At 33.5% G+C, this 25,214-nt stretch overlaps 1 protein-coding gene across 2 annotated transcripts in view; it reads right to left on the bottom strand.

Annotated features, from left to right (window-relative positions):
• LOC149065483 (protein KTI12 homolog) overlaps positions 1–25,214 on the bottom strand; it is a 45,339-nt gene that overhangs the window by 13,177 nt on the left and 6,948 nt on the right. For both annotated transcript variants that reach the window (XM_089253601.1, XM_089253602.1), the window contains exons 2-6: positions 19,630–19,681; positions 17,283–17,335; positions 5,424–5,479; positions 3,350–3,429; positions 1,831–2,008 (exon numbers count right to left, since the gene is read on the bottom strand). In XM_089253601.1, the coding sequence (XP_089109727.1) occupies positions 1,831–2,008; positions 3,350–3,429; positions 5,424–5,479; positions 17,283–17,335; positions 19,630–19,681 (419 nt within the window). The remainder of the gene's footprint in view (positions 1–1,830; positions 2,009–3,349; positions 3,430–5,423; positions 5,480–17,282; positions 17,336–19,629; positions 19,682–25,214) is intronic.

Genomic DNA, 25,214 nt, shown 5'->3' with positions numbered 1-25,214 from the left:
TATGGCCAGAGTTGGTGTTTGGTGAAGTAGTAGTAGATGTGGTGAAAATACAGTTGGGTGTGCAGTCCATTTCACATTGAGGATGTTGAAACTTGCCTGAACACTTTTCAGTTATTGTAGGTCTCCAAGAACTTGTCAAGGTTTGAAGTGATAAAGCTTTATATCATTGTTTTCAAAAACAAACACTGTGTTCATTTTAGATAAGTTTGAAAGAAGAAAAACCCATTCTCTTCAATGAAGATATGAAAGTTTTTCTCCCATTTCCTAGTACGAACCTATGTGAAGCTGGCTTCTTTACACTTTCTGTTATGAAAACTAAAAATAGAAGCAGATTACAACCAGAACGTGATATGCTGCCTTTCAAAAATACATCCATAGTTTGGAAGAGCTCTCAACAGTTATGCAAGTTCAAGGACCACACTGATGCAAAGTAACCCATATTTTAATGTATTTATGGCTACTCTCTGGAATAAATCTAGCCCATTTCGCAATGAAGCTTAATTAAATTTTTTATTCTTTACTGAAATCAAGGATGAAGAATATTTTCATAACTTATAAATTACGCTATGTGCTACTCCTTGCGCCCCCTCCGAGCCGGCCAAAAATTAGAAGAAAAAAATTAATATATCAAATGAAAATATCTTTTATATGCTATTTTAAACCAATTTGTCAATTTAAATGCTTTTTGAAGGGTAGCAACTCAAAATTCCTCAGGAAAAATTTTTTTGTGCCCCCTCCAAAGGTTGATCCTGCGATAATTACACCCCTGTGATTATTACCATTATATATCTGAATATTAATCTTGAATATATGCTTTGTTCAATATTTTTACGTGAAATTCAAATTGATAAAAAAATTACATTTTATTCCACTATGATTTGAGGCAGCGCTTTGATTTGTATCCATTTGCAATTTTCTCTGTTCAGCGGTTTCTTGATAAAAATTGGCGACGTCCCATTTTTTCCCCATGAAATATGGTCAGCCAATTAATGGGAAAAATTAAAGAGCATTTTGTAATTTCAAAATTGCTGCATGGGTTACGAACTTAGTCGAGTTGTTGATTTTGGATTGCAGCCAAAAAAGGTTAAGAAACCGAGTTACACTGTTCAGTTCAAATTGCAAGTAATAAAAAAAGCTGAAGAAATTGGAAACAGAGAAGCTGGCAGTTCATTCGACATCAATGAGTCTAACATCCGACTTTGGAGGAAGAGTGAAGAAAAATTTGAAAAAAGTGGAGACACAAAACAAAGATCTTTGTCATGGTAATGCATTTTGGGCATCACTGGAAGAAAAATTATATTACTGGATTATATCAGAAAGAGAAAAAGGAGCACCAATTGCAACTATAAGGATTCATTTAAAGGCTATGACTCGAGAGATGTGGACTTAAAAACTTCAGACTTCAGTGATTCTGACTCTGAAAATCCTCGTGATGATTATTACACTGACTCTTTCACATTAGATGAACTGTTGTGCTTATTTAATTCCGATTCAGATGAGTCTGAATTTGAAGGATTTTGATTGAACTGTAAATTTTTTTTTGTGTGTAATGCTATTATTTAATAAATTTCATTAATTAGTGTACCAATGGATTAATTAAAACCTTCAAAAATATGCAAATACATATGCATTTGCACATAATCCAGGCTCTATTTATGACTATTGAAGAATATAAAGGGCTTTCTTCTCAATACACAAATGTGATGCTAAATAAATAAACCTGTTGATATCACAAAAATCAGCTAATAAATGGTTGCATCTATTTTTCCACTTTCTGGCACAATCATCTTACACTCCAATTTGCTGGACCAAAAAAGAAATGATACTTACTGGTTGAATGGCTAAATTTGCAGTTACTGCAGTTTTTTTTTTCCTTGCTTTTCCTGAGAGAATAGCATTTTCAATGTCTTCAAAAGGACATTTTTCCTCTTTGCTTAAGATGAACAATGGGGAATCCCATTTGTTTTTGGAATCTGGTTTTTCAAATCTTTCAACTAGAGCATCAAATCTAAGTAAAAAAAAATCAAAACTCAAATAAAATTTTAAAAATATATTTTCTTTATTTAAATTGTTGAATCACTTTGGATTTTACTATGTCAACTATTATAATTAGACTTGAAAATAAATATTATGATATTAAGTTAAATAACATTAACCAATATTTTAGGTCAGGGCATGACAACTGAAAATAAAAAAAATTAGGCACTAGTAAAATATTATATATGAGAGCATTTTTAATATTCTTTGAATTGTATAGGGACTAAGAAACTCCTTTCACTGCAAGCAGACAGGAAGACATAATTTTTAGAAATTTTGTGCAGTACTTGGAATTCCTAAAGCAGAATGTTTTGTATTGTTCTGCAAAAAGCTGATTGGAAATGTTCTGCAGCAATTCCCATAATAGTATTTTCTCAATTTTTTTAAAAATTCTTCTAGGTTGTTCTTTGAGGTACATCACAGTTTTCAGCATATTCTGCTTTGAGGCTTGGACTCCAATGCAGTTATCCATAAAAAAAATGTTGGTTTACTTCATTTAGGTTCTCTTCAATTGCTTTCCTGTGTTCATCCACATTCCAATCAACTGATAATAACTATCCATATGTTTTCTGCTAGCCATATTTATATCTTAAAAACACTACCAAATCGCTGAAATGCATCCATTCTGGATTCCAAAACTACACCAAAACCTACATTTATCAATCTAAAGACAAATAATTTGCCTGTCAGTCATACCCATCATTTCCTGTTTTATAAAACAGACTCTAATCAGAAAAGGAGAGCTTTCACGGCCGGAGTTTATAATAAATTTCATACCTTTCAGGGCTGTTATGTAGTGTTTTAGGCTTCAAAGAAGCTTAACAGCCCTTTGAAGCCTAGAACACCTCATTTTCAAAACTTAATCATAACATCTCGTTCATTTCAGCTTATTTTTTTTATTGATAAATGTGATCAAACCTCACAACGAATTCTCTCTGGTACCATTTTGGTCAATCAGTGACTTGTTTAAACTGTGTTTTGAAGTTATCCCATAATTTCTGAAAAAAAAGTTTCTTACAAAATTGTTCTATTAATGTCTAATTGAATTATATCTTCTAATAAACAGAAGTGTTCCAGACTCTGCAATAAAAGACAGCCTGAAAGAGGTCTGGCTAATGGGGCAAGTTTGGTGGCAGAGTTGTGGTATTCATTCATTCAGCTTTTAATAAATTGGAACACGTTTTTATACCTTCAAAATTAATATTTTTCTGGACTACCTCCATTACATTAGAGAACATGCTTTATTTTCGATAATTTTCTCTTATTCATTGGTAAGTGATCAATACTACATTCAAATTACCAGAAAACTTACATTTCACTAGAATATTTCTGTTTCTCACATCTTTTTGCATTCCATGAAAGGCAATCATTGGGGGATGTAGAACATAATATCTGAAAAATTAATGATTATAGATACAATTATTATTATACAAATTATTATAGAAACATATCTAATTGTGGATGATGGTATGTACAGTTGTATCTCAAAATGCAGTCTCATAAGTTTAAAGTTCTACATGATTTAAAGAAATTTTTTTTTTCTTTCAAATTCGCTTCTCTTTCAAATCGGCAATCCCAGTTTCATAAGGAATTTAGAATAGAATAATAAGCTAATAAATGGCAAACCCATGGCCCACATGGTATTTAATTATTTAATTTTTCAACTGAAGAAATTCTCTCCAATTTTGAACAATCTTTTTCTCATTCATAAAAGTATATGTTAGGCTAACAAACCTACAGTCCATGCATTTTTTATATGGTAAGCCTTCTTAAGAATAAATTTGATAACATTTTATTTAATGTGTTTTTGTTTCGTTTATCATCTTGAAACACCCAACCAGGGACACCAACGTGAAGAAAACATTCCTTGGGGAAAGGGGGCATGGTTGTTGGACATACTGTTTATACAGGATTCAAAGACATTCTCATAAGGGGGCAAGCATCGCATATTCATGAATTGTTGGGGGCCAAAGCACATTGAACCACCCAGGTTTTACTGTTCACTTACTTAAAATGCTGTACACAAGATTAACTTTCATTAATTTTCACATAATATTCACAATTTGCATTATGATTCAAAAATAAAAAAATTACTCAAAAAGTGACAAAATGAACATTTTTATGAAGATAAGAGGACAGCCGAACTATATCAGGAAGGAAATGGTCTTCTCACCTAAAAGTGGGACATATGGTCTACATATCAAAATTTGGAAAGCGACAGCACATAAAAAATTATCTTAATTGTGGCATGTGTAAACTGATTGTGTGTAAAATGATTGGGCCACCCCATCTACAGTAATAAATTGGGCAGTTAAAAATTAAAAACAAAACTGGTAAGATTAAATACAAAGATCCACAGGGGACAACTTTAAAAAATCATTTAATCAAATAAGTTCTTTTTTTTTGTCTGAACTTTTATGAAAATAGCCTTTATGAATGTAAGTACGGTAATAGCCTGACTTTTGCCATCCTGGGTTACTGGAATTCAGAGTTTTGCAGACTGGTCATAGGTTCATACCTGAAGTCTAATATTATTGCAAGTCTTAAAAAAACAATGTTTAATGTGATGCTCATTGGGGACAGACAATTCACCTGGCCTGCAATTTTCAACTCATTTCAACCCATGTCATGAAGAAATCATCAGAATTGAATGAAATGCATAACACATGTTACTAATAACTTCAAAAATGAGTGATTGAAGTTTCAGATTAATTAGCAAGAAGGGAAATCGAACTAAACAAGTCTGCAGTAAGAGCTTATACAGTAGCATAAAATTAACCTTTATATAAACTGCACAAATAATCTCTAAGAAATACCACTGCACAACATGCAGGGTCTTGGGGAAATCACCAGTAAATGATTGAAACAGTATACTAAGATCAGAATCTATTTGTGATGAGAGCAGGGTAAGGGTGGTCCAGCATTGTTGCATAAAAATATGTCAGCAGTAGGAGTTAAATATTTTGAAACTCTCAAAATTTTCTCTAAGGTAGTGATTGCCAATTAGAGTACTTCCAATCTATAGCAACCAAGACCACCTATGAACTGTAACACAGCTGATATCACTAATAAAAAATTGTTGCAATTGAACCATGAAATTAGTTAAAAATATCAATTTACAGGCAAATGCCATCCTGTGAAATTGTCATGATAATGCCAGGCCACACATTGTGAAATCAATCAAAGAAAGGCTACTGACATTTAGCTCAGTTTTTGAGCACAAAAATCTCAGAACAGCCTCATTTTACTATCATGCATTCTAGTTAAGCAAGGTTCTTTGCCTGCTGTTCACTTGACTATCTTAATGCTTCTTATAGCTTTTCACTTCTTATTTACTGTCACTCCTAGGTCAAATTTCATGATTAATATACACAAATAGTACTTACAGTGCACATAGTTGTTTTAACTAACTTGCATACACAATATAATTCATATCGATATCCTAGAATGCAAATAGAAAAAAAAAATTATTTACAAAAAATTGAAGAAAATATAAATAGCTGCAATACCTTAAAAATATGTGATACTTAAAATTCTCATAAAAACATAGCAGAACAAAACCAAACAAGTCTAGCTCAAAAAAAAAAGGCAAAACAATTCTATGAGTCTTTAGAGCTCAAGTACTGTACTAGGGAAAGGTAAAAAGGTTCATAACGCTATGAGATTTAAGTTGCAGTTGGCAACATGCCTTCAATGTTTAAAAATGTGTTGTAATTCAGCTCCAAAAATAGTCAAAACTATTCGTTTTTATTCAGTGTAATACCAGAAATTTAGTGCTGGAAGTTACAGGACTGTGGGGATGGTAAATACAACAATCAGCAAATAAGGAAAATAGTGAAAATAATAAATAATGGTATAGCTAATACAATGAGTTAACAAATAAGAGTCATCTGTACGAAAAAATACAAGTTAAGAACTAAAATATGTGGACTCTATTATTTTACATGCTTTTTGAAAAATCTGTGAAAGCTCAGTAATGGACAAACTACTATGCAAAATATGTAAAAATAAAGTAATAGGCACGATAGAATTTTTCATGTGTACAGTGTGTCAACTATATATACACCCTGTTTATGCTGGAGTCAATGAATCAGAGTTTAGGACATAGTCTCCCAAACATTTTGTTCCATCGCCCCCTTCATCAGAAATTTTTTCCTCTCATCGCCCCAGAACTCAAGTAAACCCATAGGATCCTATGTTAAATCAGTAGGCTCTATCGCCCCCTTGGACCATTCCATCGCCCACCAGGGGGCGATATTGCCCACTTTGGGAAACACTGGTTTCGGAGGATGACAAAAGATAAAAAAACAAATCCACTCATAAACAATGTGAAAATAAATAGCAAGATGAATAAGCCAAAAACGAACGAAGATGAATACAATGGGAATCTAGATAGGAGATGCAATGTATATATATAAGATCTTAAAGAGGAAGGAAAGAAAACTATAGAACATGTTACAGAGAAAAATAGTTCATAGATAAGAAACAATAGAAAAGGAAATGAAAGAAGGTGTAAAGTCAACAGATAACTTAAAGTGCATGTGGAAAGTTTTCAAAGCAGGTACAGAACTTAAATGAAATTGTTGGACACAAAAAAAGAATATCAAAAACTGAAGATGGGAAATCGAAATCAGAAATAGAGGAATTGAAACTACACATGAATGAATTAGAAACTGAAAGCAGATGAAACAATACTAACCCAAATAAGTACCAGAAAGCCAAAATGAGAACGTACATGAAATAATTCAAGCAATGAAAATACAAGTGAGAATATCTGAAAAAACTGAAACAAAAAGAGAGAGTAAGCGAGTGCTCTCACAGAGTTCCAACACAAAATAAAAATAAACCCAAACCTGATTAGCTTGGGTATATTTTTGATGAGATTCAGTTGTGAAATATACAAAAACATCTGGATACAAAGGGCCAAGCATAAAAGTATAATCTTGAAACAAATAAAATAAATTTAAACTTTCAAGATATCCAAATATTTGTGAATGAACATTTAACCATAAAAAACAAACTTCACTTGACAGGACAAACAAAAAATAGCCTCAATCAGAAGTGTGTATGGACAAAAGACTAAAATATTTCTCCAGAGGGTTGAAAATTCAAAAGTAATCGAGATAAGAAATCAATTACAACTACAAAAGTTAAAAGCAAGTTCAAATATAAATGACAGAAATTTCATGCATATACCTCCCAGATTTTGTGAAATTGATATATTACAGGGGTGGCCAACAGCTGGCCTGAGGTGATTTTGTGCCACCTGCGACTAGGTAAAATTACTGGGTATTAAATTGATTTTTTTATTATTATTTAAGCCATTATTTTCCACAGTAGACCTGATTAACATACTATTTACATTCATTATTTCTAGTGATGATAGTGATTAGCTATGTTCTCATCACTCTGCCTTTTCATACATATGTACTGCTTTTAAAGTTTGTTATATGGGCTTTTTACTTCATTTATTTCCGGCACCTCGTTGAGCAAGTTGCTTTTTTGTGACCACTGTATTTGCAGCTCAATGCATATTTTGTGTTCTGCTAACAGTGAACAAACTTTTTCAAAGTGGGTGCCAACTTGCAATGACAGTTTGAAATTACAACTGGCTATATATAGGCTACGCAGCCCCTATAGTTACAAAAAGCGAAAATGTGTCTAGGACTCATGTTGTGCCATTGAACAAGAGTTAGACATCCATACACGATGACTTTTTGTGTCGAAAACAAATCAGAGTAGTCATCTAACGTTAAGTAAGAGGTTGATTGTTTGATTCCCCACAGAGGAATGTGACTTTCCTTTTCCATTATCTTTGCTTGGTGTTCAGTGTCATCTGTACTTCGTATAATTAGCGGAGAGGTTCATCGTTTCGTTCTATGTTACCATCTGGAGGCTAATTTTATTACGAGCTGCTGCTGAGCTAGGAGGCTGCCTATTGTGCAGTACTGTTCAACCCAAAGGAACATAGTGTTCTTAGGAAAGAAAATGTTTATCCTGTGTAGTTCAATGGTAGAACATGCACCCAGAAAGTGTGAGGTTGGTAGTTTGATTCCCCACAGAGGAATGTGATTTTTCTTTCCAATTATCTTCGCTTGGAATCCTGTTGTCTGTACTTCGAAGCAGTCATCTGTCTCTAAATTTTGACATAGGAGATTGGTGGCATTCCACATTCAAGCAGTCTAACACTTTTCAAACCAAAATACCAATAATCTGTTCCAAGAAGGTAACTCAAGTAATCATGTACACTAAAACCTCTCTTTTGTGGACATTGGCAGGACAAAAAAAAATTTCCAGTAAAAGAGGGGCAACCATTAAGGAGTATGAAATGCATAAGTGTGTATTACACAAAGGGAAATTATTATTTGACCGTAAAAGAGGGATGACCACATCTGAGGTGTCCGTTAGAGGGGTTTCACTGTAATAAGAATGCATGTATCACAAATCTGGTTCTGTGAAAATCTCATGGACATAAAGGAGCACCAGGTATTGGTGCATATGTGCATCTATTTACATTTGTGTGTGTGAATCATTTATTTTCAAATATAAATCTTGGTAATGTCATAGAAGAAAATTGTATTCAAAATATAAAGAAAAAAATTTCAAAATAACATAACATTAAACTCAAATTTCTGGATTAAACAAGTTTAAAAAAAAAACCACAAAAGAGTAAATATAACTGGATTAATAAAGAAATACATAGAATAAACTATAAAGAGAAAAATTTTACAAGAAATATGAAAAAAAATTCAAATATTAATTCATATGAATTGGAGAAAAAAAAATTATAATAATGACTTGAAAAATACCGGAAAATTCGACTAATTCAAATTTTTTTAAATGACTGAAATTTTCCATTCAATTTAATGCTAATCTTGAAATTACCTGCTTTAACTTAATTTTTTTCCCCTAATGGGTTGGATAATTTGAATTTTGATTCATATATGTCATTTGCAAAATGTCTTTTTTTCTCTCAGAATTCCTCAAAATATAAGTCATCTTTTTCTTTTTGTGGTTTACTGATCTTTTTCAGAATGTAACATGTAGACTACATTAACACATTAAATCTGTTCATGAATAGGATGAAATCTAAGAAAGCCACAAAAATCCTATTCTAACACTTTCAGAAGCTACAGACACGTCAGAAAAAATAAGGTTCTTAAAGCTCAAAAATTGCATCTTTCATTCTTTAAATTAACTTGAAGATTTCGTACAATGGTTAAGAGCACTCAAAAGAAAATTACAAATTTGAAAATGAAATAGTTTTCGTGATAGAATATTTTTTATACAAACAACTAGCTGCCACAATGAGGAACTGGTATAGTAAGTGATGACATTCAACACATTTTTATAATTATTAAGAGAGTTTTTGATCTTTTGTGAAGACATAGTTATCCTATATTGATGAACTGGATAATTCAAACTATTGGTGTCCCCTTCAGCTTGAAATTAACCAAGTTCAACTATGTGACAAGAAAATAAAACAAGAATACACTATGAAAAAATTTTTAAAATCATGTGAAAATAATAAAACTGCAATGGTTAATATATTATATGTATATTGATACAGGGTGGGCAAAAAGTCCATAGAAACTTTAAAAATGAATAAAAACCGGAAAAATAACCAAAATAAAAAAATGTTTGCAGGTTTAGCATCGCTAGGTCACTGGAAATTTTTTTGACAGGAAAATAAATAACTCAAAAAAACAGCTGATAGGTGGCGCTGGTATGAGCGATTTTGGTGGAAATATGCAACTTTGCCACTGGACTTATCCCGTTGCCGAGATCTCTTCCAGAAGAAAAAGATGACCGAAAGTTAGAGAAAAATTCTCAGAAAAGAAACATTTTGCGAATGATGTGTCTGAATCAAACTTCAAATCATCCAAAATATTGAATTAAACAGGTAATTTGAACATTAAATTGAATAAGAAACTCAAGGAGAATCCCCAAAATTTGAATTAACTAAGTTTGAATCAGCCAAGTTTGCCTGTATTAACAGAAAAATTATACTCAGCTTGAATAATAAGTAACATACTGAAAAAATGGTTCAAAACTTATTATAACAATAAATAACAAGCAGTCATTATGAATGAAGAAATCAGTACATATCAAGAAGTAAGAAAAGATGTTCCACAAGGATCAATTTTAAGACTAATATTGTTTATTTATATAAATGGCTTATGCATACTAAACTTGAATGGTAACTTCATTTCCATATGTTAAGGGTACTGAATTGACTGACTTTAGGTATGATAAGCACACATTTTTTTAGGTACCATTCTACGGTTGAAATCAACCAGTGGTTCACTAAACATTAATGGGGGCATGACGATGTCAATTCACATATACATTAGATCAGTAGGCTCTACCTTTGATGCTGGGGGAGCCCCCCCCCCATATCTTTGCCTATGCCAATCCCTACAGGTCTCATAGCTCCCCCTGTTTATTGTATATCTTTTTTTTTATGTGTATATTTTTTAATGGTTTTTGGCCTATGGTTTAATGGCCTATGACCCTGCAATGTCACCTTATATGATTTTTTTTCTGCAAAATCAAATAGTCACAAAAATCTGTAACTGCCAATTCTGAATTTTCGCAGAATATCTACTCCAACAAACTTTAATTTCAGTGATGTATTACAAGCAAAAGGCTGAATTTCTCCTGAACATTGATATGGTTTATTGCAGACTCTTTCAAAAGATGGTACAATGCACAAGTTTTTGGTAAATTTGACCAATTGTAGCTAGAAGAGAGTTTGCGTGATTGGCGATGAAAACTTTTGACGATAATTCAATTTTGAACTTTGCCAATCTTTCAGCGCTTGTAGCTCACCAATAGATCCAGGTATTTCAATGAAAATGAGGTCATCTCTCTTACAGGATTTTTCCATTCTTTCCAAATATGTGCTTAGTTTGCATGCAGGTCTCTTAGAAAATTCACAAATGCAGGCTTTTTTTTAGACTTGACCCATATTTTTCCCATAATCGATTATCCACCATAACTTGAAAATGGTTTGAGATAGGACAAGGTTGGTAGGGTGTTTCATGATCAACTTGGAATCGTCTATCACCATCTTTTGTTTGGCAGAATAGTCGGATTCGTCCTGTACATATATCTCGTATGATGATTCTGTAGGAAGTAGTAAATTATATTAGGCATTTTTGTAGGTAAATTATATATAAATATTAGGTATTTTTTATTAATGTAGACAGTCATTTAAACATTGAAATACCAGGGGCAGCTCTCGAAGAGAGTGCCTCCCTAGAAAATTTTAAGTCATTAATTCAATTCTTCAAATGTATTTGATACAAACTTGATGTAATAATTGAATTATTTTTTTGAATGAATTTGACAAAATAAAAACAAAAAATTTCAAAATTGCTAGTAATTTTAAAAAGTTTCCTATGAAATCTGGGTCATATGGTCACATTATATGCAAGATGGAAGTGTGCCAAAAGAGATGGCTTTGGTAGTAGGAACGTGGGAAGGGAGAAAGAGGATGGTGGGTAAAACAGTTATTTTTAGAAGCACGAGAAAAAGCACTCATGGAAAAAATACTGATGCTGCCATCTACCTTTTAAATTTGAATATCATAGCTGTCAACTTTGAAGAACAAGAATTTGGGAGGTTTTCATGCAGATCCAAATTCTGCACAAAAATAAATGAGAAAGGGATCTTTTAAAACAATTTAGGGATTTTTCATTTGTAAAAGGCAAATTTTAGAGATATTTTCCCATTGCAAAAACAGTGACACGGTGCAAGCTATCGCCAATCATGGCCAACCAGTAGATTAAAGTCCTTGGGTTAAATTACCTCTCAAAAATCAAATCTCGCAAACCAAAAAATCTTCGTCAAGCCTGAAACAGGACACATGGGTAAAGCAGATACATGCAATCATGCCAATTTCGGATTTCGAAAGGCTGGATCGATGATTGGCTAATTGTGCTGATTGACAAATTTTGTGTTTTCTCCCCAAAAATGTAATATTTTTTGTGATTTGACAAAATGGCAAAAATTTACACAACACTTATGAGAAGCAGCAGTTTTTTTTTTCTCAGATAAATTCTTGGGGAATATTTCCCCCTAAATGTAGGGATTTTTTACAATCATGAGTGAAATTCGGAATATAAGAATTCTTCGGGAGTCCAGGAGATACAGTAGAAATTTAGGAGAATCCAGAAAAATCCGGGAGACTTGGCAGCTATGGAATATAATATTGAAAGAAGAGTATGAATTTCCACAATTTAAAACAAACGAATGCAGGGCAACTGCTGAAGGAAAACAATGATTTCCAACATTGTAAAATATCAGTTTGGCTCAATGCACAAATTATTCATAGCACTATTGTGTTGATAAAGCATTGTTATTTTTGAAAGACATAGATGTACAGATAATGTATTAATAATCTGATAAACAAAACACACTTATAATATACCCTGAATCTAGGCTGGGCAAATCGCAAAAAAATCTAGGCGACAAAAAAATTTTTTACCCGGAAAAAAAGTCCATAATAATGCTTCTTTTGACTTTTTTGGGGCATACAGACCCTCCTTCACGTTGACAGATATGCTGCTATAAATTCCAAACATTTTGTGCTGCTCTCAGCCTGCACACAAAAAAAATTTTAGGTGCTAATACCTACTTTTAGCGACCTGGCGCCTGAGATTTGTCTAGCCCTGGTATACAAATAGAGAACAGTTTTGTATTCTTTGATTTTTGTCTCATTCAATTCTATATATTTTTACCTTTGTTATATGTCCTGCTTCATTGTGGATATGAAATATCAAGCAAATGGTCTTAACTAAGAAAATAATACTGCACAGGAAAAAAGTCAAGAGGAAAAATTTATTTGTATAACATTCATTGTATACTAATGACTTGATGTTTTCTCACAAAAGAGACATGAATGTTTTCGATAAAGAGAAATTTAATCGCCAAAATAGTTACATTTACTACTGACAGATGGGACAATTGACTTATTTTTTAAAATACTGTCTTTCTGTGCGAACTACATAGCCTATGTTTTTTGAATTATCAAATTTTTATTTTTCTTAAGCACTCCTAATACAGTAAAACTTCCTCTAACGGCCACCTCAGAACAACAGTAATCTCTGAATAACGGCCACATTTTGTTGGAACCAAATGCATCCCATAGACTTAGTAATCACAAGTAACCTCAGAACAAGGGTCACTTTGGACATAGTTGAAAAAAATAAATACATATATCTCACTATGAGAAAAATAATTTTCAAGCTGATTTTCAAGGGAGTTTTTTCCTTCCCCCGAACTCTATGGGGAAAGAAATTATGCATACCTTCTTTTCCGGGATACAAATGCTAGTTGGGTATATTGGAGGCAGTGAAGAAGGAAACACAGTCGCTAAGTGCTCTATAGTTGCATTTAAAGATGAACTAAATGATCTGAAAATGTGCTGCAGTCCTTGATTGAAGTGGGAATGTGCCGCGGGTCACATAAGTGATCTGGAACAGTGCCCAGGTCACTTAAATGATTTGGAACCACACCCGGTCACTTAAATGATTTGTAAATGTGCTATGGGTGATTGAAGTGATCTGAGAATGCGTGATTAGTTAATTCTTACAGAATTAGGTTTGAGATTGCGGACAACATTAGATGAACAAAAAAGGTCACATTTGGCCTGCGCGTCATGAGTTTAGCATGTAGGGGCTAGTTGATCTTCAGGTGGGAACAAAGAACTATTTGGGGTAGCTAGAACACCATATCAGTTTTTCTCGCCAAGTCATTTCTGTTATGCTCTACCTTCATTGCAAGCCTAAATTTCACGATGCCGATTATCATGCCGATATCAATTATTATAATATTATCAATATATAAACTGAAGAGCCAAAAAAACTGGTACAGGCATGCGCATGCAAATAAAGAGATATGGAACCAATCAGAGTACGGCGCTGCGGTCGGCAACGCCTATATAACACAACAAGTGTCTGGTTTCCAAAAGGTACCAATATCGACGATTTGATTTTGACAGGGTAAGGGGCTCAACAAAGGTCAAATATGTTTTGTTAGTCAGTGAATATACAGTCAGCGCTCATTATAATGATCCCCAATTATAGTGACCATTCCATTACAATGACTGGTAGGATAAGTCCCAAATGTTTTCGTATAACAAATAATCTGTATGTTTTTCTTTTTGAGATAATGGACTTTCAATATAATGTTAATTTTTGATGGGATGATGGGGGTTGTTATAACGAGCATCGACTGTATATTTTTTCAACTTTTGGGCCCCCAAAATCATGAGACCTCTGCAAAATTACACAATTGTCCATGTGAAAATCGAGCCCTGCCCTTATCATAGTAAAGTGCAAAATTATTTTTGCCCCCCCCCCCTCCGTCCAGAATTTTCTGTGACGAGCCGCCACTGTTCAATACAATCAATAGATGTATTTTTAATAGGAACTTTGGTATTGAAATGCACAATTTTTTCGATTTTTAACTTAAAAGTTTAAACTGTGGTAGAAATTGTCAAAGCCTACCGACTCTGAATTATTCACACAGAATTCATTATGATCCATTTCCTTTTACACATTGGTGTGCCGAATGGATAACACATAGGGTATGAGTATTTTCTTGGATACATATTTATTATTATTAGGACCTAGAAGTTCAGGCAAAATGTCATAAATGCCTATTTTCAAACTTTCAATTCAAAAACACCTTTTTTGAATTTTTCCTGCCATAAATGATTATTTCAACATTGTTTTAAGTTTGTTTGTGAATTTCAGAGGACATATTGGATAGAACTTGGATATTTTGAGCATGGAGAAGTTCAAAAGACTTGATATTTTTAAAATCTCTAACTCTTGGTATAAATTATTATCAGAAAGTGCCCCCCATCCCCTCCAGCCTAATTTGAGCGCAAGTGCCTGAGAGATAGAAAACTTCGATTTTTGAAACTCAAGAGATTTTGCCTGGTGTGGCCTTGCATTAACTTTGCTTTGGCTGGATGGTGTTAGACATGAATGTTTTTGTTTGACGAACACAGCTATGTATGAGAATTGGAGAAAAATGATAAGTTTGTATCTCCTCATAACATATCTTGCTCATGTATTGGACAGCACTGTATATGTATAGCTGACTGATCCCTGTCCCTAGAAGAGGTCATCGCTTGACGTCTTGACTCACTCAGGCCGTGCAGGAGTTGAGAGGGCTCTGGTCTTGGAGCCAAGATTGTATTGGGACCAATTTTATTTTTTTTTTGCACTACAAACAATAATGGCAAAGTTATTTCAGGTATTTAGTATTCGATTGAATTGACCAGAAACGCCCAGACCAGAAAAGACTTGTGTGACAGGTGTGGTTACACCGAACCCTTTAAAGTACATGTACATATGTGGTAATAAATGAAAAAAGTTAATTTTTTCAAAACAAAATAAAACATGGTACCTATGTTTCAACTATAAGAGAAAATGATGAAGTTTTAAAATAATGCAACAAATAAACGAGAATTATTCATAACTCTAAGGAGGCTCACAACCACTTTCTCTGCGGGTTCCGCGTCTGGTAATGCTGGCCCTGGAATAGACCTTTTTTTGTGTGTGTGTTCGTGAGGGGACCACAGACTTTTTATTTTTGGTATGAAATTGATTTTATCTAGAAAATAATATAGTTATTATAAGCTATAATTGAAACAGTATATGGAGTAAGTACAACCAATTTTTAGCCAGTTTTTGGGCACTTAGTATCTAGACTGTCAGTGATTTTTCTTTTCTTCCATTAACTATACATATATGTATTTTTTTAGTGCCTAAACTTCCGGGCTCTAATTATTATTAGATTTATTAGTTTAATTTATTATACACATCTATAGATATAGGCAAGAATTTATATAGCCAGAGCCGTAACTAGGCAGATGTAACAGATGCACCTGCACAGAGACCAGAATGGGCTCAAAAATGAGCCAGAAGGGGGCCTAAATTCAAATTCTTGCACAGTGCACGGAAATGGCTAGCTACGGCCCTGGCCACAGCAGAAGATCCAGACACATTATCTTCTCAATGTCTGAGGTGGAACTCCATCAGTTCCCCTTACGTAATACATAGTAGGTGGCACTGTATGTCCTATGTGATAGTCCTTATCAGTCTTATCGGTTTAGTTCTTTTTTTATAACAACATAGCACATTAAATTTGATTTTTCTCATTGTATATGTTACAGCCAAAGCCCAAAATTAGCCAGTTGACCCAGTTAATGTCCGAAATTCTGTGGAATTGGCCGAAAGTGGATGGAGATCTCTATAATACTGATATAAATCTCCTACCCACAAGATATCGATATTCTGATTCTTTTGATCATTAGGGTTGCAATAGGTAACCATAATTATAAATGCCCATAATTATCACAAAGAATATGTCAACTCAGTAATGACCCAAATCATGTCTCTTCTTTGGCCAGGGATCTCTAGTCACTTCATGAACTGGCTGGCCAAAGCCCTCCTCTTAACTAGATCATAGCCCACTGCTCTGTCTCAATGAAGAGATATAAGCAAGTGGTAGAAGACCTGAGCCATGCTGGAAAAACTTCTGCCTGAATTTCAGACATTGGCCAGGTCAACTGGCTGAACTGGCCAATTTCTGACTTTGGCTATATACATTCCGCTTCAAAAAGCCCCTTTGGTGGTAGCAGGCAGTAAATCGCCCACGCGATAGGCCTGGGTTGTTGTCCGCACTACTAGTAGTAGTAGAAACATATATACAAAAACACTAACTGAATATGACAAATTGGGCATTGAACTCTAACACGTTTGAACATTCTTTGGTACAATAAGAAAGTATCTTATTGAGCGTGCCACTTTGAAGTTTACTTTTTTTGTTATAATTTGCAGGTCTTTCGAATGTTGTTTTTCTCTCACAGGTTATTAAATGATGAAACAGAGTCCAAGACTTCACCTATATTCTTTAGAGTATTCTCTACCCCCTCCCACAACTTTGAGTCACCCTGCAAAAATGCTCAAAATACACTGTTAACTATAAAAACCAGACTGTAAATGACATTCAACTTCTCCATGTTGCCAAATAATTTCCATTTAGATATAACAAGGTACATCAGCAGCCAAAACAAATGCCTACCTAAAATGTTTCAGGATAAGCAAATATCATTGTTTCAATTTTTTTTTTTTGCACAAAATATTTTCAGGAAAAAGTTTTATGAAAATAAAGTTGAAAATTAGTAAAAGATTTTTTTATGGATGTAATATGAATAAACATACCTCCAATGTAATTTGAAGCATCCAAAATGATAATATTGGTATTCGTAAGTGATCTAAAACAAAGCCAAAGTTATATTCAAGTCACAAATCAATTAAAAACATTCAGATGATAGCATGCAAAAATTTAACTTTTAACAATTACAGCTGAGCCTTTACATAATGAAATTTATAACAGAACACTCACAATTATGTTAACCTGCTACATCAAAATTCTATATTGAAAATTATTTCTCATAAAAAAAGAATTCTAAATTTTTGTGATGGAACCAAGTGACTAACACAGAAACTTGGCTGCACTTCATTGGAACAGCATTTCATATGAGAGCATGTAATCGACTGGTAGATCATTTGACCTTTGTCCAATCTTGTGGTAATTATTGAATAACATGATAATGGCTATTGAAATGACATTTAACAAGTTATTTTGGTGTCCTTAAATTTCTTACAAGGTGACTGATCACTTTTTTGATACAACAATCTTTTGTTTATGGCAGCATTCTTCATTTCTTCATAAAAAATTAAATAGTGAAGCTAAAGAATTTTAAATATTTTTCAAAAATAAGAAAATTACAATCTTATTAGTATCGTTTTTGCTGATTAAAATTCTGATAGCATTGTTAATATAGCTTATGTTACCAAAAGATGTTCATTAGCTCTGGTGGGTTGAACTTGAGCATTTCATCTACATTTGCTTCATCTATATCCCCAAATCCAAGAAATTTTGACATTTTATTTATGATAAATTTTTTATTTTAATCATAAAAATAAGACTACAGATTTAATTCCTGGCCAAATCACACAGGTTGCAATTTCTTAAATGAACTTTTGAGAGATTAGATTATTAGATTAGATTTAATTAGAAGGTTGTGCTAGAGAGAATCTTGGTCGGATCTGCTGTAAATTCTTGATAAATAATGCAATCATTGGCGAAAAGTCTGATGGAGCAACTGATTGATAATGGTAGGTCATTAATATAAATTAGAAATAATTGAGGGGAGAGGGCCGATCCCTGAGGCATGCCAGACTTGACCCGGAGATATGAGGAGTTTTGGCCCTTGAAACAGACAAACTGACTGATCAACAAGGAAGGCCTCCAACCATTTCAGTAATTGAACACATAAGCCAAGGTTTTGGAGTTTAAGAAGCAGTTTACTAAGTTTACTATGGGGCACCCTGTCAAGTTCTTTGGAAAATCCAAGAATACAATATCAGTTTGAAGGTTGTTAATACTATTAGATAAGTCATGAATGAAAAGGGCAAATTTGGGTGGAAACGGATAATGACGATCTAAAGCCATGTTGGTTAGGAAAAAAAGAAGTTAATTGAGTCAAGGTGTGAATGGATTTCCTTGGCAACTATGTGCTTGAAAAGATTGCAGCAGGTAGAGGTGATGGCAATTGGTCTAAAATTCAGGGGATTAGAGGGAGGACATTGTGAATAGGAGGATTTGCAAATAAGTATTATTTTATTAATTCTCCAGTCGGAGGGCAAGCGGGAGGTATTCAATGTGCTGTTGAAGATAACTAAAAGATAGTTGGAAATTTCATATGCACAGAATTTTAGAATATGGTTTGGGATCCCATCTGGGCCAGTGGAATGTGGTTTCCATTTTTTCAGTAGATTTTAAAGGCCTTCTTTGGAGAAAAAAATCGGACTGGAGTTATGAAGGGAGTCAGCAAAGGAATATTGAGATCGGAAATGAAAACAGGAGCAAAAGCCAGATTGAATTCGGAGGCAATATCAAGGGGAGAAGTAAGAAGTTCGGCATTGGGGATTTTGAGGGAAGAAGGACCAACAGATTTGGGGTAAAAAAAAATTCCAAAATTTGGCGGGTTTGTAGAAAAATAGTTAGGCAAGGAGTTAGTTAAGTAGTTGGTTTTTTGATGTGAAAAGATCTTTAAGTTTACATGTAGAGACCGAGATTGTTTCGGAGAGAAGAGGCGTTTGTTGAGCTTCAGTTTGGAAACATTGAAGCGAATTAATTTTTTCAGATGGATGATATCACGGTTGATCCATGCGTTGAAGAGACATTTATAGACAAGGTATTTTTCGAGAGAATAGTGGCTTTACATCAATTACAGCTTTGAATTTACTCCAGATAAAATGAATGTCGTTAGAGGAAGAGATGAAATCAGGGAGATGAGTATGAAGGATATTTTGCATAAGAGGAAAGTTGGCTTTTTTAACATCAGGTTTAGTAGTGAGTTTAAAGGAAGGAATGGTGTAATGAAGGAAAAAATTATATTTATTATAGAAAAATCGTGCAAAGCGAGGAGTACCTGTATCTGAATACGACAAGCATAATACTAATAATTGATATATTGATTTTAAAAACAGAATTACACACTTTTCAAGTTCTGATTTAAGTAAAGTCCTAAACTCCTTTTCCATAGTTGAATCTGAAAGAGAGAATCATTTAAAGAAAACCAGTTTCAAATTCTTGCATTAAACATGATCCAAGGGTAGGAATAAGGGTAGTATAAAACATCAGTAAACCATGGAATAAAAAAAATGACCAGAGTTATGTTATGTATCTGGCAACACCAGAAACAGAAAAAAAAGAAACATTTTGCTAATGACATATCTGATTCAAACTTTCAATTATCCAAAACATTAGAGAAAAAAATTGAATTAAACAGGCAATTTGAATGTTAAATTAAATAGGAAACTCAAGGGGAATCCCTAAAATTTGCATTATCCAAAATATATATTCCAGTATATATATATATATATTCCAGAAGATATTCACCTTATTTATTGTATAAACTGATCCCCATAAAGCATGGTGAGCATTAGCATTGCAACCAAAGATAAGTTTTTTTTCAGCCATGCTGCAGTACCAAAAAGTTCTTTGGCAGCATTTGAAAATGTATCTTTTCAGGGTTGAAAAACAAGGTATTTACTGGTAAATACTGTGGTAAAAACCTTGTATGTATACATATAGGCCTATACACACAAGGTTTTTACCGTGTTTACCATATATAATTAGCCTCTAGTATTGATAATTAACATGCAGAATAAGTTTTTCTACTAACCAATGATCAATAGTTATTTAAAAAATAATTATCATAAAAAAATTAAACAAACAAACTTAATCCTTAATTAAAAAATAAAAATTTTAGAAACAAACTGTTGTAACACGACCAATGTTTGGATCTTCATTAGCAGCACACTTTGAATTAAGTTGATGTAAAAACCGATTTTTATTTCTCCCCCCTTGTATGTATAAATTCTAATAATTTATATTTGTACAATTTATATATACTTAAACATACTACAGTGAAAAGCCTATATAATGATACTCAAAGCGATAAGAGGAATATATTGTTATAAAGGAGTTGTCGTTATAAAGTATAAATGGAGTATATTAACATTATGAATTAGGACCAGAGAGTAATATCGATGTAGAGGAAATTGTTATATACGATTGTTGTATATTACTTTTAGTATAGAGCCGAGCTGGGGACAAATCACAAGAAAATCTAGGAACCAGAAAAAAAATTTTACCCAAAGAAAAGGGTCCAAAATAATGCCTCTTTTCACTTTTTCAGGGCATAGTTACCCTCTTTCATGTTGGCAGATATGCTGCTATCAGCCAGCAATTTATTAACTACACAAAGAAAATTTTAGGCACTAATACTAATTTTTTAGTTGCCATAGCAACCTGGAGCTTGGGATCACCCCTGGTATACAGGGTCATCTTAAGAGCATCATGAGCCCCCGGGCCAAGTGATTTTTCTGAGGCCCTACCAGGCAAATTCTTGAAAACTTCAACCAGATTTCATTTTTGTGAGGTGCCCGGGTGGGCCCATGCCTTAAGACGGCACTGCTGGTATAGAGATAGAGAGGCTATTTATCACCTGCTATTTCTAAACTAAAAAACAATTATTGGTTAATACAAGTGTGTGTTGCTTCATTTTTTTTTTTACAAATCAATTTTAATTATGATAAATGATGTCATCAATATTCCAGTTCTTTCCCACTTTTTAATACCACTAAGAGCTCATAATATTACTTTTTAAATGAATATCAGAGGCTTTATTTATGAAAGAAGGGTGCCTAAGCAGTCTGTAGTACAAGGCAGTGAATTTAAGAAGTTTCTGGTCGAAACAATGAATTTGAAACAGTAGAAGGGAGGCAAAATTTCAATAACTACCAGGTGGCAAAGCCATAAATCTGCCTCTGCTATTTATAAACAGATACTTCAACTAGAATTTATAGCATGCATAATTCTCTCCTTTAATCCATCAGCATATGATGACAATATGAGACTGTCTTTACAGCAGGGCTTGGCAAATCAAAAAAATATACTGCATTTATGCACTAGACAAATTGCTTAGGAGCCAAGCATAATTCTTTGTTCAAGAGAAATGGTCCTAAATACATATATATATATATTTTAACATTTACAAATATCCCCTTCTTTTTCTTAAAAGACACGCTGTCATGAAATCAGAAAATTTTGTGTCACCGTAGATTCAATTGAACTGTTACAAAAAGAAAATTTTAGGTGCCAAATGCCGATTTTTCTAGTTGCCATGGCGACTAGGATCAAGCCCTGCTTTATGGCAAAAAAAATTTATAACAATATCAAATGAGCATATTGTAATTTAATATGCATGCTAGTATGAATTTTAGTGTGTGTTCTGTGTTCACACAACATTCTATTATAATTATGAATTTTTTCGGGGGAAAATGGAAAAAAGTAGATAAAAATCACTGTTTCTGCAATTATTAAAAAAAAATTCTCTGAAGGTTGTAAAAACCATGGGTTTTCCCTGGGTGGAAAAAACATGTTTTTTTACCAAGATGGTAAAAACCATACAGTAAATACTATGACAACCCTGAGTCTTTTTCCCTATAGGTAAAATATACTGACATAAAGATCATTTCTCCTTTATGTTTTTACATTTCATAAACTATCTTGACAGCAGCAGTGTCAGTACTCAGATGTTTTATAATGCAGTCAAACCTATTTATAACGAACACAGATATTATGAATTTTCACATATAACGAAGTTTTACCATATCCTTTGAATCTCCAAAGCAGAATGTGCCAAAATCTGCGACGTACGTCGCAGAACAATTTAGAAGAATTTCAAGAAAAAGTGAAAAAAAAACACACTATTACATATATGGGGATTTTTACTGCAGAACATCTCCAGTCAGCTGAGGGCTCATCGCAGAACAGTGCTAAACATTCTGCTTTGGGGCTTTGAATTTTGCATTGCTTGTCTGTGTTATTTTGATTGCATACAATGAACATTGATTTCAATAAAGTAAGTCTATAATGAATTTTCCAGGGTTGGTAAATAAACCGGGTTTTTTTGGTTTAAACCGGTTTTTTTGTTTTAAATAGTATTAACATTAAAAACAAAAAAATTTCTGAAAAATCATTCAAACTTCTAATTAATTAATTAAAATAAAATGTTTATTAATATGATTAACACTATTCCCATATTTAATTAATCAATAAATATTTCTTATATTTTAACAAAAACCAACTTTTGCAATTTAATTATTTTTTGCTTAACTCAATGGATTACTGTGTGTTTGAAAATTCTTTTAATGTTATTATTAATCATATAATATAAAGATGTTTTCTCCAGTTACTTTCAGTATACTTAACTAGGAAGCTCTTTTGCAAAAAGTAATAAAAATTAGGTGAATATAATGTATTTAATGAAGCATAAATAATGCAGATTAATTAGCAATGATTTACGATATACAGGGTGATTATAACTAAGGTTCTGATTTCAAAAGACTGTAAAAAAAGAATGATTGTCAGAATGACTTGAAAATTGACATGAATATTCCTGAAGAAATGGAATAATGGAATTTTATTTGGTAAAGGGGAAAAAATACTTAAAAATGTAAAATTAATGACATCATCCAACATGTGGGAAATTTGCTCGCAGAATGGAAACGATAGCCAGTCATGGCAAAATGATAATTATAGCATTTCACGATTTCATAATTAATGGAAACATCACAAAAAAATGAAGTAATCAAACAACTACAACTTACTCAAGAAATGTATGAAGTGAAAGCACAAAAATTCTTGTTCAACAACAGAGTATGCCATGGTCATGATGTGGATGCGCTTGCAATTCACCTTTATTGAACCAACCTCTCCCCCATTAATATTCCCGAGGAACTGCTAACATATAGGGGATGTGCTAGAGATTGCAATTCACCAAAGTTTGCAATCTGACCACTGCTCATAACATTTTGTGGTACCTCCCACGCCAGAAGTTGCAAGGGTTAAGTTGCATCCTGTTATTGTCAAAATGGGTCTTCAGCAGCTGCTTTGCTGGTATTGCAATGTGCAAGAAGTTCTATCCACACACTGATGCTGTGGAAGTGCCGAAATGATGTGGTTGCACAAAATAGATTATACTGCTGGCCAAGTGTACAGCATCATCTACTTGCACTTTTTCCCTTTTGCGACAGAAACTTCCATTGCTCCAAGAGTATCCATGCAAATTTTCAAGTCATTCTGACCAGTACTGATTATATAGTTTTGGAATCAAAACTTAAATTATAATCACCCTGTATATAGCTGCTTATTTTTCATAAATTTGTTACTACTATCCAGTAGAACCTTTGATTAACTGGGCTTAACCATGAAAGTATAAAAAAAAACAACTATTGAATATTAAGAATGGGAGATATACAGTAGATGTGCTACTTATTATGGGAAAGAAAATGAAAATGTATGTGAACGTAATGCAACTACTAGTACACTAGTCTTTGTCCTCAGGGCCGGTCTTAGACCTAGTGGCACCCGGTGCAAAAACAGTAGTCAGCGCTCCCTTCCCTAGGTGTGAATCCAGAGCGATGTGTCAGAGGCTGAAATTTTTGCTAGTCATTACTGTCCCGTAAAATACGAATCAGATTCTTGGTGGGGTGATCGTCCCCATCGCCCCCCCCCTCCCCACTCTTGGTTTGATATTAAGGGACGAAGAAGTCGAAAAACAAGCTTCTTCTAGAATGGGATTATGATTTAACTTTTAAACAAGCATAAAAAACCAACTTGTTTGATTTAATTATGAGATTTAAAAACATTAAAAAAGCGAAACGTCACACATTTACGCAGGGTACTCATCACAAAGGATCTATCTTCTTCATACTTATTTTAATTGAATTTTATGGTAAAATTATTGTAGTGCACGCATCACGTACAGGCTGAGCTGATAATAAAAGTGGTTAAAAGTGAAATTTATAAATGTGAAATTTCTTTCACATTTATAAAACTCATGAACTTAATTTGAAATTATCAGACCCAGTACTAAGAAACAGAAGTCTTTTTTCAAGAAAAACCAGTTAAAGCACCGGGATCTGCAACTTGGGAGGTTCCCCTAGCCGAATGGGGGGGGGGGCGTTTTTAACTCCTCCTTTTTCTGAGCACAACCATTTCAAGGAAACTGCCCCCGTGAAAGCACGCTACAGCCCTGGGAAGGGACACAGCCATCTTAAGAGCATCATGGCCCCCCCGGGCCAAGCGGTTTATCTGAGGTCCTACTTAGTAAATTCTAGAAAATTTTAACTAGATCTCATTTTTGTGAGGCCCCTCTACTCTTGAGGCTTCCCGGCCGAGCCCGATTGGGCCCATGCGTTAAGACGACACTGGGAAGGGGTTGTTTTTTTTCTCTCTGTAGATTTTTTAACCTCAGGGACTTCGGCTTTAATTTCAATAATACACAATTCTTGAAGTTTGGGCTGAACATCCCTGATGTTAAAAAACGAATATCTAAAGTATAAAGAAGCAACCCACACGTTTGTGCATACAGGATCTAAAAAGGTTTATGCATAATCACCGGTAAAAGTGATAAATGTTGCAAAATTTGAGACGATTGGTGTTTGTGAGGCTTGTACAGAGTGAACTGTTCTGAAAAAGGAGTTCGATCTATGTTTCTATTATTTTGATTA

This window comes from Pholcus phalangioides, unplaced genomic scaffold, assembly GCF_987345545.1.
Source record: "Pholcus phalangioides strain wild (caught in Gottingen) unplaced genomic scaffold, Ppha-v1.0 ptg000039l_1, whole genome shotgun sequence".
NCBI lineage: Eukaryota > Metazoa > Arthropoda > Arachnida > Araneae > Pholcidae > Pholcus > Pholcus phalangioides.
The sequence above is the reverse complement of the archived record's forward strand: the minus strand, read 5'-3'. Positions and strand labels throughout refer to the sequence as shown.